Consider the following 24752-nt stretch of genomic DNA (forward strand, 5'->3'; position numbering starts at 1 on the left):
GGAAACTGGCAGTCGATGTCAACAAGCCTGTCAACTGAGATGTTTGCCTCAGCTGAACTTTTCACAGCGACTGGCTGTCAGATTTGAAATAGTCATGCAACCTAGTAACTGGATTTTCATAACAGCCAATCGGTTGTTCATGAAATTGGACCAAACAACATTTCTGATTAAATGAGGCTGGAGGGATAAACCAAAACAATGGTGCATATTTATTTTACGTATAACTGAATTGCTATTTAAAGGTCTGTTACAATAGAGATTTAAAGGTTTCATACCATACTTCTGAACGCTCCATTTTATTACCTGTCTCTTTCAGGCCCATCGTCCAGAAAAAGCTCATACTATCCTGATTGGTCAGCTCTTGCAGGCCTGAGCCAGTGTTTTTGCAACCTCGGACCTTTAAGCTACGATATTAAAAGACACATTAAGAATGAATTAACCTTATTACAAATGACATAATTTTAAATATTTGATGGTATATTCTAGAAAATGCATTTGGGCCAGTTTCTTGTGAATTAAATTAATTATTTCAAACAATAAACATATAACTGTTGATTGCATTGTGTAAATACTGTATGTACAGTCATGAATTTGAGACGTAAAGGTTTATTTAGACAGAACACAAAGTTTAACTTAGTTTAATTTTAGTTTTGCATTCCATGTTAAAGGTATGGTGTTTAGCAATGTTACACCTGGGACCCACAGGGAAAACGCCACAGGGCATCTTTAATTGGGCACAAATAGCCACAACACCAACTATGCAGATGTTAACTGTAGCTAGCTCGCTAACATTCGTGCTTGTGCTGGGTTTTTCCGACATGCAAAATGAGTTGAAGTTAATGCTGTAAATGTCGTGTTTTATGTTCTGAGGTCCAACAAGCAGTAGTACCGACAGGCTTTATGCAGGGTGTGACACAGAAGCTGACTGATCACTTTTTAATACAATTTACAGTCATGAATTCACCTCCAACAGCTCTGTCTCGGAGTAATATCCACATATTAATGGCAATCAATGAAATTAGGGAAAGTGCGGCTCATTTTAGCACTTTCTCCTTTGGCATGTGCTCTTTTTAATAAAGGAGCTGAAGCTTATATCAGTGTTAATCAGTCTATAATCTATGAAGTGTCCATACACTCAGAGCTGAGCTGTTCACCCGAGCTGCCAACAACCTCCTGATAGGCCCAGTTAAAGAAACACACACACACACAGGCGCGTGAATGACTCTGCAGTATGCAACAGATGCCTTATGTAAACTCACTCCCACACACACTTAAGACTTATTATCATCATCATAAGAACACAAGCAGACACATGTAGGTGGTCAACTGACCAGTCTTTGGACGACTCAGTACAGTTGTATAATTGCAGAGTTCATGTGAGCGTGACTGTGCATCGACAGCACAGCTCTTTATCTGTTAAACTTAAGTTTGATTGAGCCTGAATGACAAACTTGCTCTGTTGTGAGACAGACATATTTGTTCGCCTTTTCGGGGAAAGTAAGGAAAATATATTCACATACAATGAAGTTTCAAAAAGTTTTACATAACACATTGAGGCCGGTGCAATATGTCAGACTGTCAGAAACTAAAATTATTATCAACAGAATGTAAAAAAAATAGCCATTTTAACGTCATAACATCTTTGTTTTGTGTTGCAGAGATATCTACACAAGCTAGCATGCTAACCAGCTAGCCTCGGCCCGTCCAGTCCTAATCTCCTGTGCCATCAGTGTCAACACTAACACTGCCCTGGTGCTCTGAGCTCTCAGTCCGTACCACTACATGCACAGCCAAACAAGCTAACTAGCTTACCAGCAGTTAGCAGTTACTCTGGTGTTTGGAATGTGAATTAGACAGCTGGCCAAATCTTACATATTGCACCTTTGCCTTTAAAGGGAACTAAAACTTACATTGACCACCAAGTCTGATAAAATCAGTTTCCCCAGTTGTAAACTTGAATGTTGACATGATACTGTTAACATGTGTGAAACTGGACAAAATGGTAAATGCGATATGACATAAACACAAGATTATTCTGCAGCCATGACCCCAGGTGAGCGCCGAATCACTCATGCACTCCTTCAGTTGAAAAGTCGAAAACTACAAACAAGTGCAACGCTTTTTGTGGAAAATGGTCTGAAAGTCTACAACGTTATGCCCACGAAAGATCATCGTGTTTTGCCCTATGACGGCAGATTTTTGACTACACCTTAAAGTGTGGCATTTAGAAATATAAAAAAAGTAAAACAGAATGAAATTGTTTTGTCCTTTAAGGTCAGTTTGTTTATTCAGTTTGTTTAAACAGATAAAATCCGTCAATAAAGATCTTTCTCTTCTGATTTAAATCCCTTCCCCAAAACTACATAGTGCACCTTTAAGTTTAGACGTGACACTAATAGATTTTGTAATTTAATTCAGCCAGAACACCCCAAAGTAACATAAATTACAAAATGCAGAATGCTCAACCTTCCTCCTAGTTTCTACATTAAAAAAGTCTATTGATTACATTTAGATGTTCCGAAAGATATTAAAAAGAATAATTTCACATCTTCTTGATTTTTAATTGCATATCTATGTGAACTGACAAGGAACATATTTGAGATTTATTCCTCCAGTGGCAATTGTGATCTAATGTATCAATGGCTGAGCAAGGCAATTAGATAACCATATTCATATAAACTATCTATGGTATATGAGCAGGAATTACTGCAGTTAAAGGTGACTCATGTTATGAGTGTACTGCAATCTTCTGGTAATCATATACTGATTAATCATCACTTGAGCTCACAGCATGCAGTTGCACATACTAATCAAATAGGTGTTTAGCAATCTTACAGGCAAACCACAATTAAACTCAGAGCAGCACACAGTCTCTGTGGGCAACGATCTCGCCTCATCTTATTTTTTCTCTGTGAAAATAAGAGCAGTGAAGGAGCCACATGCAGAAATGTTCTGATGACACAGCAACTGCGAGGCGCTTCAGCAGATGGAATAACTAATAAAACAGTAATAACTGGATCTTTTGTGAGAGGAAAAACAAGTACTTTCATCATAATGTCCAACTATGAGGATATATACAATTATATACAACAGAACCAGAGGTATCACTATTTCCCCCAGATATTCTTTTTTCCTATTTAAAACCTGCTGCCTACATTACCCACAATGCAACTTAGCCACTGAGTGACATCACTGGAGGCAATTTATCATGCAGCTCTGGACTACTTTTTCACATATGTAGTAGTACTCCAAAACCTTTTTTACCTTAAAATGACATTTTGATGGTACAGTGTCTTGTAATAGTGTGAATGGTGTCTCTGTCTCAGCCACTCCGCCCCCCTATCACTTGTTTCTGCACTATGTATCTTCAGTGAGAGGGTAGGATCACAATGTTACATACAAGTTTACTTCAACATACAAGTTTTCAACATGTAACATTGTTATGATGTAATGAGTTTTGTTTGTAGTTAGCACCTACATAACGCCTGACATATTTTTACAGATCTTGGATCTTGGATCTTGGATAATGTTGCTTTAAAAAGGAAAATATTACTTAAAATATGTTGCACCTTTCGTTCACTCGCTTCCAAAACAATCGCACAAGCTAGCCAGATCAAGATCTTTACAAGGCAGTGTTTTCAATACCTTTGCTGTCCACAGGGGGCGCCATACTCAACACAAAGTTAAAGCTCCTTGTAGCTGCTTCAAAGAAAAACATGTTTTCATGTGTGAGACAGGATATGATGTTGTGACAGTGTGTTGGCAGCTCTTCAGAGCTGTGCTTTGTTGCCTTGGTATATTAAATTTGTCAAATGAGGACAGCTCACTGGATGCAGCATTGAAATACAGCATCTCGGGTAATGCATACGAGACTAGAGGCTAAAACACTGACAGTTCTGAGAGGAAAATCACATCATAATACCAGCTTTGTTCAGTACAGATGCAGCTTCAGCAGCAGGTTTCTGTCCGGCTTTATGCGCAAAAGAAAACTGGTTTATATAGTATATACTCTACATTTTACATCAAGTAATCATCTATAATGAGGACAAATTAGCCTCCATGTTTGAGCTCTATTATGATACTGCCTCAGCTTCCAGACCTGACTGGATCAGACCTGTACCTGACATTTAATCCCAGCTGGAAAATGGAACTAGCATTGATGAATTTTACGCAGTGGAAGCAAGATACCCGACCAGGACCTGTTTGGACCCGACAACAAAAGATTAAGAAATGATGTCCAGTTTGGTCATATCATAGATATAAAATATATGTTTGTATTTTTTAATTTTATATCTATGTGCATAGAACAATGCATTTTCATGGTAAACTGCTCAGTACATGTCTGTAATGGGTAAACAGGCATCTGTATCCATGGCAACAACTGAGTGCTTCAGCTTACATTACCCACGTCAGAGTCAGACGTACAAAACAACGCCTGTCGAGTTCAGGATGGGCTCAGTTACCAGTCTCGTCCAAATTGGACTCTAAAGCCAGAGGCAATTGGGTAAAACTGAAAAACTTAATTACCCAGAAATCACATGTTGACAAACCAGACAGTGTTTTTTTTTTAGGATAGTGAGGTGTCACGTCTTATATTGTGTCATGGCACAATCTTGAAATGTGACTGTGATAAAAGTTCTTCCTTGCGAGCGACACCAGCTCTATCTGAAGGACAGAAAGCAGGGTACAGGTCCAGGTCGAACCCACGATTTCAGAAACATAGTTCGATGCTCAAGGTAAGTCACTGGGAAACCTACAACAAACCAGAGTTTATCCACTGTTTTAGCCTGAAATAGATTTATAGTACAGTCTGTATATGTTATCAGAACAGCAAAACCAGAAAAGAATAAAAAATAAATAAATAAAAAGCAGCGGTGGTAGTCTTGACTTTGAGTTGGGGTCTAAATAATATGTATAATGTTCTGTTTTTTTTTTCGTGTTATAAAGTAAAGTCAAATTTGCATTAACGAGTTGTAAATAATGCCAAAGAGGCTTTAGTATTGAAGTGACACGTTCAAAGACTTTATCAGCCTTCGGAAATCCATAGACATCAGAGTAACGCTGCCTTGAATTTTAAAATGTAAAGACATTAGAATCTACAAACGCTCCCTGGTGAGCCTTTAAACTTCCTCAAAATCGAACACACCTCCAACACAACACAATACATCAAGGCCTGGCGTCTTTTCTACATATTTTTTCCGCCTCTCTGTTTGACTTATCGAGTCCTCATTGTGATTCGCTGAGCCGCGTTTATGTGGGGTGGGTAGTATAGAGAATCGAGTCAAAAAGTTTCTCCAAACAAGTGCTGTGCCTCGGGGGGATTCTCCTTGTGTCCTTGAGAGGCATCATGGAGTGTGACTTAAAGACTTTTTATTCCTCCTCCGCTCCCTCGTTTCACCCCTCCGCCTCCCCTCCATGCTTCTGCTCCCTCTCTCTTTCTCCCTCCTGTCTTCTCTCCTCCTCCCACCATCGCTCGGTCGCCGGAGGGGGGTCTCTCCACGCTCTGATTGGTTTTATTGGCAGCAGTTCAGTCGTGGAGGATGCCGCCGTGGCTCTCGATGTCGTGCTTGATAAAGATGGATCAGCACATAACATTAGGCAAAGCAGTTCTCTTTTCCATCTCATTAAAAAGACAACATTCGATGAGAATAGGAACATCCTCCGGTGTCAGAGAGATTCATGTTGAGTTATTCATCTCCTAACTGTGTCTTTTCGAAAGGCTTGCAGTCAGGCGACGTGTTTTTAAAAAAGCACAGGAGTCACTTCTGCCCCAAATGAATTTCTGTGTGTATGTGTTGTTAAAAGGACACCTCTGCATGTGGCCCACATCCACAAGTCTCCTTTTTCTGGTGTTGAAAGAGTAAACACAGCAGAGCAATAACTGTCATGATGAATAAACAAGCTTTTTTGCAGTGAAGATGGTTTGTATGCCGTATGACACAACAGAGAAACTGCATTATGCTTGAAAAAGGGTCAAACTTTATATGAAAAGATGTGAGGTGGCAGACTGCAGTGGTTGAGTCTGGTCTTGGAAGCTCACAAAAAAATAAGCTTTTAGTTTACATTTTTAAATAACGAGCTATTTGCTGTTGCTTCACAAAGGCACAGACGTACCACAGAGGCAGTAAAGACTTGTATTTTAATCCAAAAGAATATAATACAACCACATGGTACCTAAATAATGCAGATACTACACTGTCTTTTCATGATTTTCACAGAATTCAAGCATTAAATGCAGTTTAATGCTATTTGGTTTGTACCAAATAGCCTACTCAAGTGTCCTGGTCTGTCTTGTTTGTTAATGTTGTCTCTGTTATGCATTGTCTGCTATTAATAGGACAGGAAGGTCGCCCATCACTGGTACCCATCTACAGAGCATCAGTGACATCACTGAAGTGAGATGTCTGCAAAGAGCCCAAAGGATACCAAAATATGACACCCACCCAGCCACAGTCTGTTCACCCTGCTGCCGTCTGGCAAAAGATACAGAAGTATCCGCTGCTGTACCACCAGACCACAGAGCAGCATGTTGTGGGGCCCAAAGAGCGCAACGCACCTGGGACTTCCGTCGACCGAGCCGGCTAACTTCTGGTTTAGCGCCTAGCTAACTTGAATGGGGATAAAATAATTTAATCATGCGGCTCTTCTCGACTCTCAAAATTTTATTGGACTGAGTGGCTCAAAATGTGACGGTGAAACGAGCCATTTCACAGAGGTTGTGATGCTCAAAACAATATATCCACCTTTTCAGATTGTCCTTCATGACACAGTGTAGCAGCTTCTTCTACTTCTCTTGGAGTGGAAACAGCTGATCAGTCATGTGAGTTAGGTTTGTAAAACCAGTTTTTCTTCAGCTTGACTTCACTTTTTTTTATTTTGCTGTTACCATCAACTTTTCTAATGTGATACTTCAAAAAGCATATAAAAATACGTTGATGGAAACCCAGCTATTGTTACGGCTGCTCATTTATTGCAGGTGCCAAAAAGTCAGGGAACCCTCTTGACTCAATTTTGACCAAAAATGTAGTTTCTTTGTAGGACAGCGTGTTCAATAATGCTTTGACCTGATCTTGACCCACTATTGGCCAAGTCCAGACGAGACCTGTCTGAGTTGAACTTACACGGATTCGACAAGGTAAAGGGAGAAAGTAAAAAAGAAGGTGCAGGTGAGAGACGGATAGCACGACATTTTATCCATCTGTGAGATGTGGCCAAAGTGTTTTCAGCGGCAGACGGAGGCAGCGTGGACGCCAAGGTGAGGCTGCGAGGGTGTCTGGCATTTGATGATAGAGTGGGAGGGGGGCCTGTCCTTTACAAGGTGTGGGATGCAGGTTCAAATTGTGTTACTGCACTGCGATTGATGGAGACACGTCCACCACCCACTAAGAGGGAGAGATGAAGAGAGAGAAGGAGTGAGAGTTTACCGCCCACAACAAATTGATGTTAGGCTGCGCACCGTCAGTCAAAACCCAAAGAAAAGACGACAGGCAGTTGTCTGTTTTGTCTGTGTGCATCATATACGCCTTGACACAGCATTCTCATTACCGAGCATTGCACTATGACTCGTGCTTTTCTGCTTATTGACGCCTCGATTTTGAGAGTTTCAGAAGAGTAAAAAGACTCGAGCAGCTTTTATATCATCAAATTGCCCTAAAGGGGGAGGAAAAAAGCCTCCAGTTTTCCTGTCAGTGGGTGCTGCTGAGGCGCAGACCGTCAATAAAGAGGCTGACAGAGCCAGCAAGGAGAATAGCATGTACCACCCACTGAGGCTCTGCAGGAACGCAGCTATTTGAGTGCAACAGCTCCAATCAACATCTATTTAAAGACTGTAGCGCGCAGAGTGTGGGTTCAAGTCCACAAGAGTCCTCTGCATGGGAACTTGTGAAACTAGACAACATGTGATCACAAGGGAGGGGTTTGGATATACTATGAGGAAGAGTATGTGCAGTGATGTGGCTGTGATCATTAGCATTAATTAAGACTCGATCTCATTCTCGGCAAGTTGAAGTGGATCTGTGGCCATGGCAACCCACTCCCCAATGGTGAGCAGCGGTGAGGCCCGCTGTCTCTCCACTTCCTCCGGCAGTCATTGTGATTTGTGGAGCAATTACCACACAGCTAAAGGAGAAGGAGCACTTCAGCGAGACAAGTCGGTGTCCCGCCTAATGCGTGACATCCTCGCGGTGTCTGCCAGCCGCGCGCACTCACTCATGATGGCAAGGACCTGAGTCTGGAGTGGAAATTAAACCACATGTTATGTCAGCCCGAGCGAGATAGAGGTGGAGGAGTTTGCTTTGGGTCGCCGGGTATTGTTTCACAGGTGTCGTGAGGAGACACCTGTGAAACAATACACTGAGAAATGAAATGAAAGTGAAGCAGAGAATGTGTTGGTTTACTAACTGGGATTTAAAAATAGCAGCGCGGCTCAGTGAACAGTGCCCTGGAACAATAGCTAAATCAGAGTGGCAGTGTGTGGGAAATCTCTCAACAAAAGACAACAAAGCGAGGTTTATTTTTCGCCTCTGAAACAAACCCGCTCGAATCTAAATCACTCCTAATAGACATATCTCTTTAACATCGTCAGAACTGTGTCTTATCTTTGTCAACAGCAGTCATGTTGTGGGATGAGACAGATTAGTGGTACCAGTAACACGCTCACGCTGGGTTTTGGATCTCATGCTCATGATCCGTCCTGAGATTGACGAGTTGGTGGGTGAATACTTACTAGCAATGTCTTCAAGTCACAGTCGTAGGCAGATATCATATAAACTGTTGGTGTTGTGGTTTCAGCCCTGTTTGTCTTTTTCCCCCGGTGCTGGTGACTATTTACGTCAAATGCATAATCCAGGGTGGTAATCTACCCAACCTAGTTTAAAGGTCCCATATTGTGGTCATTTTTAAGTTCATACTATTATTTTGGGTGTTAACCAGTCCGTGTTAACAAGGTTTAAATCTTCAAAAACACATTACCTTTCTCGTACTGTCCAGTGCTGCAGCACCTCTATTCACCCTATGTCTGGATGCTCCGTTTTAATGCCTGTCACTTTAAGGCCCCCCTCCTGAAAAGCCCAGTCTGCTCTTAATTGGTCAGTTCTCACAGGCCTGAGCAGGCACCACCCACCGTGTATCCGCAGCAGCTCTGCCGGTGTTTTTGTGACCACAGCAGTGACTGTGTAGTTGTGATGGTTTAGATTTAATGACCAGCGAGAGAAGCAGCCTTTTGTTTGACAGCGACAGTAGGCCTAACGACTCCTTAAGAGGTTAGCATAGCTGCTATAGCATCAGTTATATCAGAAATAAAGTATATTTCATTGAAAGAAAAGCAAAGAACGGCGATGAAGACTCTCCTGTTGCCTTTTTGTTGCCTAAATTACTAAGTGTTTTTATTACCTATACCTAACCGAGTATTTGTTACCTAAAACTATCCAAGTATTTTTTGTTCGTTGCCAAAACTAAACCAATAATTGATGTTGCCTAGACCTACCAAGTGTTTTAGTTCCCTAAACATAACCAAACAGTGACAGAAAACTGTAAAGACATGGAAAATAACAAGTGAATTTATTAATTTGAAGATGTTCTAGGAATAACACCAACGCAGCACTGCTTGAGCAAGGATCGCTAATTAGTAGTAAACTCAAGTCAACGCTAAGTCTAATAAGAACGTCATTAGTTTGGCAGATATTTGGTCAAACTATTGGAAAAAATAAAATCTTTGACCTGATGATGGTGCTACATGCAACAGTCGTCGAGATGGTTCAGCCACATAAAAAGTTATGTTCAGTGTTACAGTCTTACAGTAAATAATTACAGGATCTTTTGGGCTCACTCCAAATGCTGAATAACAAAGTGTGGTACGTTTGTACTCTGCTGACTACGCTAGTACACCAGAGTACATTAAAAGGGTAAAGTTATTTCCATGGAGATATAAAGGAGCCCTCGACAGAACTTTTATTTATGACTTAACGACTTGATGAATCCCTTCTTCGACCAGCAGTTAGGAGCAGATGCCCTCAGAGGCGAGGTCGGGTGGGGGGTTTATGTACATTTCTGCAATACAATAATCACCATCTCCAGCAAATAAAGTGTGATTTTTTTGAAAAAAGTAATTTTCAGGATTTATATAAAGCCCACACTAATGAAGGTTAAATTGCTCTTTAATGGTCCCTGTGAGGATATTTACTGTGAATGTTCTATGTACATATCCTGTAGGTGTAGAGAGAAACACATGGGTGGTAAAGATCTTTGCATAAACAACAATCGATCAAATCCACATTCTTTACTTTAATGTCTTCCTACATTCAGCAGAGAAACAACAACATATGAATCATTCAGAGGAATTGCCTCAGTTGACATCCTCCCCCACATGCTCTGAACTATTTCTAATTACTCAGTAGAAGTCTGTAAACTGTATTCATTAACACAGCATTGCTAGTTTGTAAAACATCCCTGGTGTTAATGACTTCAAGTTTTCTGTTTTATATAAGATGTTAAACATTTTTTTCTCCTTTGGTATACACCAGCGTGCTGTTTTAACTCAAGCATTATGCATGTTGTGCACTTTCAGGCATGGCATTACATTCAGCCGCATATGATCTGGATTTGCTCAGTTACAGTACATGCAATATTGAAGTCACAGGGGATTGGACAAACAGATCTGATGTATTACAGTATGTATTGTGGCAACCAGCTGCCCTGAGCTGACCCACAAGGAGTGTTATTTGTTGTCAAAGACAGCATCGCGAGCCTCTAACAGCCTCGGGCTAAGCTGCTCTCCAGCCATGTATGAACAGTGACATCAGCTGAGGCCCCTTAGGCACCGGGACAAAATGTCCAGAGCAGAGCCGGTACCGACACAGGACCTGGTTAAGTACTGTAGTGTGCTGGATCAGAAACTGGATGAGCAACGAGCAGGAGGAGCCTGTGTGGATTAATACTGCCATCTTGTGGTTGAAGGGAAGACAAGAGAAGAATGGGATGAAACTTGTTGGTCTGGTCGTAAACTAAACAAATAATAACCGGAGAGTTTTAGCCACCAAGGAGACTTCTAACCTATTATGACCTGACCCAAATCTGAAGGGGTGCTTGGAGGATGTTAAAATGATAATGGAACTTTATCCTGGATATAAATGTAAACACTAATCTAAAATTATACATCATAGGAATTAAAAAAAAGTATCCCACACATAAAACAAAGGCAACATATGGTGAACATTATGGAAAAGGTCACAGCTAAAATACAGCTGAAATTGACGTTTCTATAGATATATGGTCACCATGAATATTAGCCAAGTCAAAAACAAAGCCAATTGCTTTGACTCATGTGTCTTTGGTAAAATATTTCTATATTATTGTATATTATATATATAATAAATGAGGCTTTGTTGTTGTTTGGTCTTTGTTTCTTATCCATATGTCTCCATTCAAATAAATTCATATGTAATGCTGTATAAAAGAATGCAGAGATGTTTATTAGGTAAATGATAAATTGTAACTTTGAGTTGCCTCCTTGTTTGAAAGATGATACATCCCAGTGACTCATGTTGCAGCAGGAAAATAGGCTACATTATCATAATATGTGGGGTTGCCAGCTTTATTAAATGAAAACAAATGGACATAATGAAGTCGGTGAAGAAAGTTATTGTGATATTTTGTGAGAATTTTTTAAAAATAATTAATAAAAACAACTTTTCTTTAAATGTTTCTATGAATTATTTATGTAGCCTCTAAAAATGCAGGGAATTATAAAGTGACCATGTATAAATGTAGCTTTAGAGCTCTTGTTTTATGTGTTTGTAGTAGCAGTCGTAACTAATTCTTTACAGTGAATGGGGCAAAACAAGTTCCGGTATAAACTCGACCGTCGCGCATGCGTAAAATAGCTCGACATGTGTTAGAAGGATTTCTCTCTCGACACTCAAATCTTCTTTGGTCGCCACCGTAAGCGTCGGAATTGCTTTGTTATCGTCAAGCAGAGCCTGCTCTTCTTATTTTTTGCATTTAGACCACAGTTTCGATCAAAGTGTTCGTTAAAATGTGTTATAAATACCAATACTCGCTGCTAATTAGTAGATACGCTTTGTTTAAAAGTAAATACTTCCGCGTGACGTGTTTTCCCAGCATGCTCTGCAGCCGAGGATATGTTCTAAATTTGACAAATTCAGGCTTATAGCCAGCAACAGATCTGTTGTGTTGCCATGAATATTACTTATAAATGTTTAAACAATACACATTTGTTTATAAGTAGACATGTTTACAAGTGTGCCACCCTGTCCTAGAGACATATGCAGACGCACTGCTATAAATACAAGAAGAAACCCTTGCTCCCCTCGGTTGGTCCGATGGCGGTGAGATTTCAATTGATTGCTACAGTGAGTTACAGAACCTCTACGTTTCTTCTCTCCCCTCCCTCACCGCCGACCTTGACCAACCTTTTGACCATTCTACCTGCGTTTTAATGATATAAAGCAGATTAGGATGAAAATGATACTGAAAAAATGTTTTCATTCAAATGGCATTATGGTCACAGTATAAATCATACTTCTTCTGATGCTGCTATTTGTTTACAGAGATTAATGTAGTATACTAACCAGCTCTTTGTAGCCAATATGTGATGCAATGTAGATTTAATTCTCTGTACAACTTAAACTTGATCGTAGTAGCATCATATACTGTCCCCCATCACCATTTTAAATAACTCCGTGTCTGCTGTGGAAACCTTCAGGTTTATGGGATCTTCCATCTCCCAGGACCTAAAGTGGTCTCTCCACATAGACTCCATAATCAAAAAGGCCCAGTAGAGGATGTACTTCCTGCGTCAGCTCAGGAAGTTCAACCTGCCCCAGGAGCTGCTGATCCAGTTCTACACAGCAATAGTTCAGTCTGTTCTCTGCACCTCCATCACCGTCTGGTTTGGATCAGCCACCAAACAGGACAGGAAAAGACTGACACGGACAATAAGGTCTGCAGAAAAAATCATTGGTGCTAAACTGCCCACCATCCAGGCCCTATACTCATCCAGAGTCAGGAAACGGGCAGGAAACATCTCTGCAGACCCATCACACCCTGGACACAATCTGTTCGAACTTCTCCCCTCCGGCAGGCGCTACAGAACACTGTTCGCCAAAACAACCAGACATAAGAACAGTTTCTTCCCCCAGGCCGTCGCACTGATGAACACTTGATCAGTCACCCAGTGTCAGTGACCCCCCTGACTCCAAAAACCATCCACTCATAGTCTTTACATTCACAGTACAAATTGCACTTTATATGTATATATATATATATATATATTTCTACCTGTACATAATTGAACAACATATATCCACACTGTAAATAATATAATATAAATATACTTAAATATATATTTATATATTTATAATAGTCCGGACTTCTGAACACCTTTTAACTCACTGTTCTTTGTTGTTCTTGTTCCTTCTAGTTGAATGTTGTTATGTTTGTTTATGTTCATGTCTATGTCTATGTACATTGTGTGCGAAGAAAAAACCAAGTCAAATTCCTTGTTTGTGTTTCACATACTTGGCCAATAAAGCTGATTCTGATTCTGATTTTAAATACACTGATCCAACACTGTATTTGTTTTACCAAGTTTATCACCAACAACAAATGATTGATTGACTGAATGATTGTAGGCAGCTTTCAAGCAGCTCCATATTACAGTAGTGCAAAAACTGAGTCACCTTTATTTCATACCTTTCATGGATGCAACTTATCAAAGCATGATAATCTATTACTATAGATCTTAGTGGTGTAACAAACTCCTGTAATTGCTAGTCTTGGAATGTTGCAGTGAAGCATTAGTGGCATCGAACAGTGGAAATGCTATCACATAAAAAACACCAAACTGTGACAAACATTAGCTGTAGAAAGACATTACACAGAATGCTGTGACTTTATCAATCATTCTGCTATAATGCCACATAATTATTTAATTTTCAGTTCATTTCATTATTTTGATAGCTCTAAGCCTGTCACCTAAAAGTGTGACAGCAGTATTTTATCCATGACCAAATTTGATGGCTCTTCTTGATGCCATTAAACGTGTTTTTCTAATGCCTAACACATGACAATACGAGCAGAAGTACAATTAAATAATGCATCAAATGAACACACATCATGAGGAAGGTTGTGAAGTTTATTAGAAATACCAACCAGACTGGAATCATACAAAAGCAGCACTGAATGCTCGCCTGAATAACCTTTAACTCTCCAGATCTATGTCATTTACAGGGTAACCCCGCCCCACCATCCCCCTTTCTTTGCCAAAAAAATCTGACTTCAAACCTGATTTAATGATTTATGTTTTTAAGCCAATAAACAAATGCAACGCAGACAAATAATAATCCTAACTCTATGTGTAGATGTGCCCGTGTGTGTCCATCTTCTTTCACAACAGTCCCAGTTTGCACTCCACCATCATGTGTGGCTCGCCCATCATTTCACTCTGGCCTGGATCTGCAAGGTAACAGGACACAGACACAGTGTGGCGGTTAGATATCACATTCAGACAGTTGTGTCTGTGACTGTGTAAAGGTGAAGGGATTAAAGTATCACCGTTGAGGATGTCCTCAAAGCCGATGGCCTCGTCGCTGCCTCGCAGAGTGTCCAGAGCCAGGTTTGAACTCTGTAAGAACGGCAGACGCTGGATCTGGAAGGAGGAGGGACAGACATCAGGAGTTATGACAACGACTTAAAATTGAAGAAGATTAACACAAGTGAAAAGGGTGAGAATGGTTATTAAGGGTGGGGATTTGGGTTAGAAAGTCATGCAGTTACCTGTCTAGCTGCCCTGTACTCCATCTGCAGTTTGAGAGGAGCATGAAGACCCTGAATGTTTCTGAGAGTAGAGAAATTCATCTTGTCCTTGTTCAGCTGGAACTGCAAACCACAGAAACGGTACAACAGGGACATAAAGAATTATTTCCACATATTCACATACTATAAGTTGAGTCTGGGCTACTGATCTGCTTCAACCAAATATGGCTGAACGTGGGTCATCTCTTACGATTCAGATTACTCACATTTTTTTCTGACAGCTCCAGCGAGTGGCTTGGAAGGAGCTCATTCTTTACACTGGAAAAGCTGGGTGGGCGAAAGAAGAAATGCAACAAGCAGGTGAAAAGGAGCATCACGTACATTTGTAAAAATCTATTAAAGTTATAACAGGGGTTCCCTGATGCGTTTAGCATCAAATTCTGTGAGCGTCAAATTAAACAGTACTTGATTATTAAATGAAGGTATTGAAATAGGGTGTGAATGATTAAAATATGACGCACGCGTGTCTGAGGGCAACACTTTGAGAAACTCTGACTTAAAACACACTGTTATGGCAGCTCCTCTTGACAGAAACAGCTGCCACACAAACTACATCGAGTCATTACACGTAAATGTTCAGGCTAATTAATTGTGCTTGTTAAAATACTTTCTACATGTTACTCTCTCTTATGCAGACAGTCACTCTCAAACCAGATATCTAGTGCTTTTATTATTGACCAGGTTATTAGGAATTTGTAACATTGCACAACGTATACTGTATGTAGTGTTTATGTATATAGCATTGCCTGAACAATACATTGAGTCAGATAAGTATATAAACACAGATCAACCAAGATATTTGAGAAGCAGGATATTTTGTAGTTGACTTGTGAATTACCTTAAACATATTTATGGGCTTTTTGTCCTGGAATTTCCTGATGCATAAATCCAACAAGTGAAGCAATGGTATTTTTTTTCTATATGGATTGATTATTCTATGTTTGTTAAAATGGAGCACTATGTAGTTTTGTGGAAGGAATAAACAAACTGACCTTAAAGGACAACACAGTTTCATACTGTTTTACTGTGGTTATATGTGGTGGACCCTGCCACCTTTCTAGCTTCAAACAGTGTTCTGGGGACCTTATTTTCCTCTGAGAACAGCTTGTTTATTCAGTTATGGGGAAAAATAAATACTTCTGACTTTGTACTATCAACTTATTAATATTGTAAATATTTAAATTCTGAGCTTGAATTTATTCTCCAAACCAGAGGCAAGCCGCTTAACACTGAAACGGACAGTGAAATATAAATATTCATCAAATCATGTTGGGACAAGTGTATATGTGAATTTACGGAAACAAAAACCTTAAAGCTTTTGTTTGAGCCAGACACAAACCTGTCTGTCTGTGAGAGCAGAGTAAGACATCTCATTAGTTTAACAAACAGCATTAAGATACAGCAGCTGATGTTACGTGTGTCTCACCCGCTACGCAGAGAGTCCTGCACTCCATAAGCTCCGTGTGGACATAAGCCTGCCACAGGTACACTGTCTTTGAGCTGAGAGCGGAGTCCTCGAGTGTCCTGTAACAAACACAAGCAACACACATTAAAACACACTAGTAATTTCGTCTTAGACACCGAGAGTTCAAATCACCTCTTCAACCCTCTGCGAGCAAGTTAAGGAGCATCATGGCTAAGCGCTAACTAGCATTAGCTCGAGTGACTAATCAAATTCGCGACTACTGGATTTCCGAGGACACAAAGACAAAACACAAATGTGCCAGGAGGTGAAATGAATATACGTTTAAATGCAGACCACAATGGCGTGCTATACAGTGTGGTTACGACAGGATAAATTTTAATAAAGGAGATAAGACCGCTAACGTACCATTATGATTCCGTTTCTTCCACTTTCCTTTCGATGCACTTCAACATCCGGTTGAGACGCGTTTTCATGACGACACATCCGGGATAAGCCGGTGAAGTGTGACATTTACTATTTAAAAACAGGACATTGTGGCACACAGCCGTTCACTGTATGTGTGGTTGGTTTGATTTTAACCACTTTGGTGTGTACATCACACCGTCGACTACCTTTTCACATAACAATAACGTGAACACTGGTTATACTTGGCTTTATAAATGGGCCCTGCTGTCTTTCTGTCATATGGGGGTATAGCTCAGTGGTAGAGCATTTGACTGCAGATCAAGAGGTCCCCGGTTCAAATCCGGGTTCCCCCTCTTTTTACACATGAAACACATAATGCTTATGAGGGTAACTACCATATTGTTGTACTATGTATATTTGCAAGTCTTTAAATGCTTTAACGTCCAAATCTCCACGATTTTGGTATAATGTCTCATACAGGAAGCATGCTCGACAGTAGTACTGCATTGTTTTAAAACATAGAATCATGACCAACAATCATGCTGTAAACATGTTTAAATGGTGACATTTTTATATATAGAAATATATATAGCTCATATACATATATGTGTATATGCACATTTTTTTAAAAGCATGGTTAATTACTGCTATAACCACGGGCAATTCAGTTTTACTAGAGTGAGTTGGGCTGGTCTGTGATTCCCCCACATATTTGACAGCATGTAAATGTTGTTACAAATTTCTTATTAAGAAATAGAAACATTTTCCACTTTTATCAGGTTGGGATACATTCAGTTTATTATAAGAGTAGAACAATCCAATATAGTGTCAGATACAACTTTTGAAGGCACAAGCTTAAAATACATGATTGAGATAAAAAGTCAAGCAAACACAAGCAGAAGTTTCGAGTGAAATTAATCAATCAGATCCTTGTATCCCGTTTCCTGTTCATACACTTTCACATACACTGCTCTAACGCTCAAAAGTGGGTGTCACAAACATTTTACACGGGGTGGATAATAGTTCTAAGGGTGAAAATCTAACTGGGGAAAAGCAGACTGATGAATAAGACCACATGTGACAGTCATAATGAACTCGATCAGTTTCTCTTTAGAGAGTCCGTCTCCTGTTTCTTCAGGTACTCGGCTCCCCATGAGAGCGGAAGCAGCTCCTCCAGTGTCATCATGGTGTAGGATCCATCCACCTTGGTCATGAAGACAGGTATATCTCCAAACTGAGAGGGGAGCGGTGAGATTTTAAAGATTGAAAAAGAATCTGCTCCGATATAAAATAAAAATAAGTCAGTGTTATGATTGCTTTTGATGCTGAATATTGTTTGGAGCTGCGTTACCTCTCTGATGACCTGTCGGCAGGCTCCACAAGGAGGGATCACCCGGTCCTCAAGATCACTGCAGAGAGAAATTAAATGAATTATAGTCTGGTCCCTCTCTCTGCAGCCAATGTCACATACATGCCACTTTGTTAAAGATGTCTTTGTGAAAGAAGAATTAAAATCAGACAAGTGTAAAACTTCACAATCACAAAAATAAAAACAAAAACACCTCTGTAGTACCTGGAAACAGCAATAGCCTTAAATTTCCTGTGACCTTCAGAAACAGCCTTGTTTATAGCAGTCCTCTCTGCACACAGCCCGAGGTAGAAGCATGCATTTTCAACATTGCAACCTGTCAAGAAACAAAGACACAAGGTGTTTCACATTTTACAGATTTCAACATTTTTGTTTTTTATGCTGGAATCCACAAAATCAACAAGACATCTGTCCACAAAAAGCGACAACCTACACACATAAGTGACATTTCTTACTTTTAAACATGGCAAATACCTGCTGTAAATGTCTCTGTCACTATTTCAAAATGGCCAAAGATCACGTTGTACCTGTGAAGATCTTCCCATCCTCTGTTAGCAGGGCTGATCCTACCCTGAGCTCACTGTAAGGGCAGTAAGAGAACTCTTTGGCCTTGTGGGACTCCTGAATAAGAGATTTGATCCAGTCGGCTGTGTCTCCAGTCTTCAGGTTTGCCATTTCAGCTGCTTAGATTCAGTCCTATAAAAATCCACACACTCACTGTACAGTTTGCTCATGAAAACAAGCAAAAGCATTAACTTCCAATCAAATAGATACGTTATTGTAGAGCAGTAAAAATGTGTTTCGAGACAAAGACAGGTATAATTTAATAAACTTACACTGACCTGTGCGGCTGTGAGAGGAGGGATGTCAGCTGTCGTCTCTTTGTGCTTTATGTTGAGATCCCGCGTCTTTAAGTAGCTCCTTTCCTCAACATTACCGTCCGTTTGCATGAGAGATTTGGCTAACAGTCATGCAAAAGATTCAAATTTCCCTCGAAGCAAGTTCATCTCTTTTCTTTATTTTATTTAGACTACAATGACCCCCCAATCCAGGTCAAACATATACATAAACATACTTTAAACTGATATTTCAAATTTAAATTGAAGTGTCTTCCCTGTAATGGGTGAACAGTTCCAAGTGCTGACACGGCCATTAAGTGCAATTTAGTCTGCAGACATTGGGTACACGCTGTGACAGATGTCTGAAGCGTTTACATCTATTTTACCTACAACATTTAAGGACACAAGCCTTTTTTGAAAATCCATTTTGAATGCGCACACTGTCGCCTCTGCTCCAGTCTATGTATTTGGCTGACAAATAGGCAGAACATTCAAATGACGCCCTCTGATATTCAGAGGAACTGTTTGAAATGTAAATCAGCTCTGTGGCTGCAGCCAGATGTCTCCAGATATAACCAGCTTGATCTGGTCCAATGTCATATCGATTTCATTAGTTAGATTATAGATTTGTTTGACTTTGGGTCACAGAAGTTCATCTCACTCAAAGACGACATGAGACTTATTTGAATGAAGCCTGTTTAACTGGTGACAGAGAGTAAGTGAACAACGTGTCCCCTACTTTGGAAAAGCACACAGCCCATTCACACTGGGATGGTTTTAACATAAATGATTTTATTCTGTTCTTACTAACTGTCTCCAGCAGCCACAGCAGCAGCAGCAGCAGTCTCATGTGGATCTAACATGGATGGATGTGAATGAACATCTGGAAAAAGAAGAGAAGGACGACAGAAAGTGGGGAAGAGAGGGACAAAGGGATAGAGCCGAAAACAGAATGGTCATCAATATTTTGTATCACAGTAGATGAGAAGTATGCGGATGGGAACACAGCATTGTTAGTCCCAAAGCTGAACAGCAGATGGCAGTACAGCACACACTATGAAGCAATGATTCTCACCTTTGCTCTTCTCAGAGGAGTGACTGCAGGCCAGACACCTCCACTCCTCCATGTAACTGCACAGGCAAAAGAGCAAAGTATTAAAACATGTTCCAAAATAACACACGTTCAATTATTTTCACCAACATTACAGCTGCAAAGCATCAGAATGTCTCAGACTTTGTGCATCTTACTCCTCAAAGTTGAGAGTGTTGGTCCAGGCCAGGAGCTCATCCAGCTCCCACTCCTCCAGTATCTCATCGTCTCCCTTCTCTTCAGTGACGCCCGTTGCTTCCTGGGCTGAGTTCCCCACCAGCGTCGCCATGAATCGGTGCCCTGGGTGAGTCTGCAGACGTCCCCGGTTATACCTGTACGTAAGGGAGGGAGGGCATTCGCACTTCTACACAGGACTGCACACAACCCTGTCACAGAAGTGTATTTTCCACATTTTTTGATAGAAAAGGGCAGAAAAGGACTTTAATGTTCATGTGACAGTTGGCAGTCTTGCAGTGTGTTAAAAAGTAAGCCTTTGTTTTTCTGAAAGAGTCTACACCATCCAGACTTTTCCATGAGAGACCCGTGGCTGTATACACAATCAACTGCTCTCAGACTTTAAACCTGCAGCCACACGGCCCTTAATGGGATAGTTTGTCAAGGCCTGCTGCATGCTGGGAGGCAAACTGGTGCTTTGAGTTACACCCTATGTTAATGCTAACATGCTAATGTGTTAGATCTTCCCCTGGGACATCATGCACCTAATTCAGTGTGTCATGGTTCGGGTTTTATTTTGGCTGGTTCATCCGTGTGTCATCTTCTACTTGCCACTTCCTGTCAGTGTCTGTTTCCACCATTTTTGACTGTCCCATTAGTTTCACCTGCCTCTCGTTAGGCTCCCCTCCCTGTGTCTTCCCCTCTCTCTGTTTTGTTCCTGGTTTCTCTGTGTAACTCCTCATGTTCTCTGCCCTCATGTTTTTGGATTCCTGCCTGTGTTCTCAGAGTTTCTGGTTTGTAATTAGTTTTTGTATTTCTCTTTGATTCTTTTTGGTTTTGTCCCAGTCGGTTTTTGTCCCTCAGGATTTTGGATTTTGGATTCTTGTTTTCAACCTTTCAAGCAGATTTGTGGGCAAGTTGGCAAGGTAAGGGTAAGGGCAAGGTAAGACTCCAGCAAATTAATGTAAGTCTATGCAAAGTCCTCAACAGTCACACGAATCAACTTGTGTGTAATTAGAGCAGAGCCACCCCAGCTGCATCTCATCTCTTTAATCAGGCTTCCAGAAATACTCAGCCCTGCAGTGATGCAACACTTTGGCCCAATTTATCACCAGTGTTGCTTTTTTTGCATTTAGATCTTGTTGCCTGTTTTCCAGGACTCCCTGTTTCCCTGATGATGATGCTAGATGAAAAGTCAGGGGGGATTATCGAGGATTATCGAACATGAATGTCTGCACCAGAGTTCATGACGATCCATGTAATACTTGTTGATATATTTCGCTCAAAACCATCGTTTTCAAACTCAAACTGGCTCTAGAGGGAAGTCAGGGGATCGCCAAAGTCGGTGGCATCCATCCTCATGACAGTCCATCCAGTAGCTGTTGATATAACAGCCTGTCCAACATCCCTCCAATCTAAAAAAATATTCAGTTCACTGCATGATAAAAATGTTTTCAACCCATTCCCCAGGCTGTGATTTCTAATTTAGTAAAAGATGGAATCCTAAATGAAACATGCCCTCGGTCATTTGTACAGTTGTGTATATTAATCATAGTCCATTATTGGATATCTCCGTACAAAAGACTAATGTCCAAATGTCCCCTCGGGCCACAGGGAATAAAGACTCACAACCTTTAATACACAATCAGAACAGCAGTGTTTTGTTAATCAACCTGCCGTTTTCAAAAGGTCAACAGGAAGCTGACTTTCAGAGAGACTGATGCTTCGCTCTGTGAATGAATTTAAATAATAATACACACTTGGTTAGACACAAACTGAGGCCAGAATTTACTGTTGCCCTTCAAAACCTCAGTAGCTGTCGTACAGCAGAAGACTAGTTTTCAGGGACGGACAAATTCATGGAGCTCTCATTTCAGGCCATCCACACCTCCTCAAACTCACATCTGCATCAGCCATTCAATTTTCTTCCTCTTCCTCCACTCGTCTACATCCTGTCGCCGCTGCAACTTGGAATAGTGAAAGTCTTTTTTTTTGTTGGCGCCGACCTCCGCGGGGTCAGCTGTGGGTACCACCTACCAGAGAGAAGAAGAAGCACGTGAGCAAAGACTTTATAACATCTGCTGTGAGCGGCTTACAGTTGGACTTATATCTGACTTTGTTTTGAATTGAATAAAGTGTCTGAGAGCATTATGTTTCAGCTTAGGCAATGTGTTTAATGTGGCTGTTTATCTGTTTAATACAAGGGCATCAGACTCTAAGTAACAGGCTTCTTCACCTTGCAACAGAAGAGCCTCCAGCTGTTGTTCTCCATACGCTGGTACCATCCCGATCGGTCCTCCTGCACAACAGGCAAGCCTTTTGCCTCAGGCTGCTTCAGGGCTTGTCGGGTGTAGTTCCGTGGGCTGCTGGCACACACGTCTGTGACGGGTCGATGGGTGAAGATCTTGTAATAAATGTTGGGCGGAAAAGTCATCTGAAGGCAAAAGTAAAGTTTAGATGTTAGAAGTTATGTCTGCATCATTATATTCGTGTAGTTGTTGGGTAAATAAGCGTTGTTTCTCTGTTTGGCTCTCACCCCTCCAAGTCGAAATCTGATGAACACCCCCGCAGCAGCATCCAGCAACTCTGCCTGTCGTGGGAAAATCAAACTCCACCATTTATTAACAATTATACAGCATAAATACGTATATTATTCATTTTTTAATGAGCATGGTTTCCGTCACCTCTCTGGGATTGACAGTTTTGAGCATCTTCTGTGGATCCTGCTGGTTGCAATGGCTGACGCGATTTTTGAAATACTTGAAGACCTCTCTGTACTACAGTGTGGGTAGAAAAAATAGTTTTAGTTGATGCATGTTGACTTTGAGTCGAGTATATGTAAGAGTGTGTGTGCCAACGGCAGCAGCACTCACCACATATCTTATCCAGGCCCTCTGAATTCTTCTGGCTGCTATCTGCTGTTCTTCCTGTAAACTGGAGGTGTATGAGGGAACGAGAAGAGGTTAAAGGAAGAGGAGAATGCCAGTTAATGACAGCCAGTCAAGTACTGTATACAATCTTGACATATGTGCTTGTATTTTACTCAAGTACTTTCATTTCCACTACTTGATTCTCCTACTCCAGCACATTTCGTAGGGAAATGTTAGACTTTTGATTCCACTAGAATTATCAAAAGGCTATAGTTGACAGATTTTGATTTTACATACAAAGCATGTGATCATTAAACAAATCCATTGTTATAGATTATTCTACCCTCAGGCAGAATAAGCTCCACCTGCTACAACATTAAAATGCTGCGTACACACTGATAATGTATCAATAATAGTCCAATTCAAAAATTAACTGACATTGTCAACAGAATGGGAAGAAATTAAAGTTTTGACGTTATGTCAAAGACTGTGAATTGTGTTGAAGAGATATCTACTGAAGTTAGCATGCTAACCAGCTAGCCCCAGGCCTGAAAGCCTCTTTCTCAAACGTTGAAATGGATGCTTGTGTCATTTTTGCGTTTTACGTTTTGGGTCAAACTCAGGAAAGACGGCACAAAACATGTAGCCTCGCAGAGCTGATGCATGTTCCAGTGTGTGCACTCGAGTTCAGTGTATTCGTCTTATCGCAGGGGGACATCAGTGTACAGGTCAGTGCATCACACCGCTGTCCTCTCTTCCTCTCATTCAGCTGGTTAATGCAGCGGACCAGAGCCCACTAGGGGTCAGTGTGTGCACTCTCACACTGATTCAGGTTCAGTGTCTTCATGTTCCCGCAGGGCAACATCACCTTACAAATCAATGCCAAATACTATGGCTGACACACTCTCCCAACCCACACTCACTCACCAGGCAGTTTTCAGATTTGAAATCGCTTTACTTTTCAAGTTATTGGCCTCCATTTCGCAGAGATAGCCTTGAAAGAAATCTCATAAGGCTTCCATAGAACATTAAAATTCAAACTTTCATCTTGCTTTGCCTTCAGCTCTGAATCTGTGTATCCATAATCTGGCCGTGGCATAAAATATACATTACCTCATGACTTCCTCTGTCTGTAAATGTAAGTGTAATTTAAGCTAACAGCCTGCTAACGCTAGCAGTCAGATTTTCCTTTTTCTTCGGTTACCTGGCAACAACAACAAAGCACACCTTATCTGGTACTTTCAAAACAAAAGTGATCACCGACAACGGTGGTCAGGTTCATCAAATGTTGGTAGATTTTAGTGTAAAAACTGAACAAAACAAACAAAAAACCTTGTTTACTCACTTTGTGATATTCATGTAAATATCTGTCTGACTCAGCAGGCTGTACATAATGATAGGTCCAAAAGTGTGCTTTTATTTTGAAGACAAAACTAGTAGTATATCCAGACATTACACACTAAACTTTGCTGGCACAAACCAGTGCAGAACAACAAAATTAATCATATGAAGCAGTTATTTAATTAAAAAATAATTAAAGGAATACATGCTTATATTCAGTGCAGGTCAAGATGAATGTAAAGATACTTAACCTGTTGGCCTTTAGATGGAGCTCTTTCACAAGTAACCACAGCTTTTCTTTTGGCTCCCCACCACTCACACATTACACTACTATTGAGCTTGCTTATGCATGCACCACACACCCCAAATCACTAAAGATCTTTGTAAATATGTAATGAATAATGTT

The 24752-nt window shown here is 40.6% G+C and overlaps 2 protein-coding genes and 1 non-coding gene across 3 annotated transcripts; 1 reads left to right on the plus strand and 2 right to left on the minus strand.

The window, feature by feature from the left end:
• Positions 1–14134: 14134 nt before the first annotated feature.
• pomp (proteasome maturation protein) lies at positions 14135–16718 on the minus strand. Its single transcript, XM_073488339.1, has 6 exons — positions 16664–16718; positions 16259–16356; positions 15039–15099; positions 14794–14895; positions 14572–14665; positions 14135–14472 (listed from the first exon to the last, which is right to left on the minus strand). The coding sequence occupies exons 1-6, from the start codon at positions 16664–16666 to the stop codon at positions 14405–14407; spliced, it is 426 nt and encodes a 141-aa protein (XP_073344440.1). The 5' UTR covers positions 16667–16718; the 3' UTR covers positions 14135–14404.
• Positions 16719–16944: 226 nt separating this feature from the next.
• Positions 16945–17016, plus strand: trnac-gca (transfer RNA cysteine (anticodon GCA)). The gene has a single exon. It is a non-coding gene; the product is annotated as a tRNA-Cys (tRNA).
• A 746-nt stretch (positions 17017–17762) lies between these two features.
• On the minus strand, positions 17763–18948 carry LOC141014310 (cytidine deaminase-like). The gene is made up of 5 exons (XM_073488048.1): positions 18875–18948; positions 18560–18728; positions 18237–18348; positions 18015–18072; positions 17763–17897 (listed from the first exon to the last, which is right to left on the minus strand). The coding sequence occupies exons 2-5, from the start codon at positions 18705–18707 to the stop codon at positions 17763–17765; spliced, it is 453 nt and encodes a 150-aa protein (XP_073344149.1). The 5' UTR covers positions 18708–18728; positions 18875–18948.
• Between the last annotated feature and the right edge of the window lie 5804 nt (positions 18949–24752).

This window comes from Pagrus major, chromosome 19 (genome assembly GCF_040436345.1).
Source record: "Pagrus major chromosome 19, Pma_NU_1.0".
Lineage (NCBI taxonomy): Eukaryota > Metazoa > Chordata > Actinopteri > Spariformes > Sparidae > Pagrus > Pagrus major.

Excerpts from the sequence above, each read along its gene's own strand:
- pomp (XM_073488339.1), bottom strand. Across the intron at positions 15,100-16,258 it reads CAGGACTCTCTGCGTAGCGG|CTTTTCCAGTGTAAAGAATG; the intron begins GTGAGACACACG and ends TCGCCCACCCAG. Across the intron at positions 14,666-14,793 it reads AGTACAGGGCAGCTAGACAG|ATCCAGCGTCTGCCGTTCTT; the intron begins GTAACTGCATGA and ends TCCTCCTTCCAG.
- LOC141014310 (XM_073488048.1), bottom strand. The coding sequence starts at position 18,707 with ATGGCAAACCTGAAGACTGGAGACACAGCCGACTGGATCAAATCTCTT. Across the intron at positions 18,349-18,559 it reads GGATGGGAAGATCTTCACAG|GTTGCAATGTTGAAAATGCA; the intron begins GTACAACGTGAT and ends GTTTCTTGACAG. Across the intron at positions 18,073-18,236 it reads AAGGCTATTGCTGTTTCCAG|TGATCTTGAGGACCGGGTGA; the intron begins GTACTACAGAGG and ends TTCTCTCTGCAG.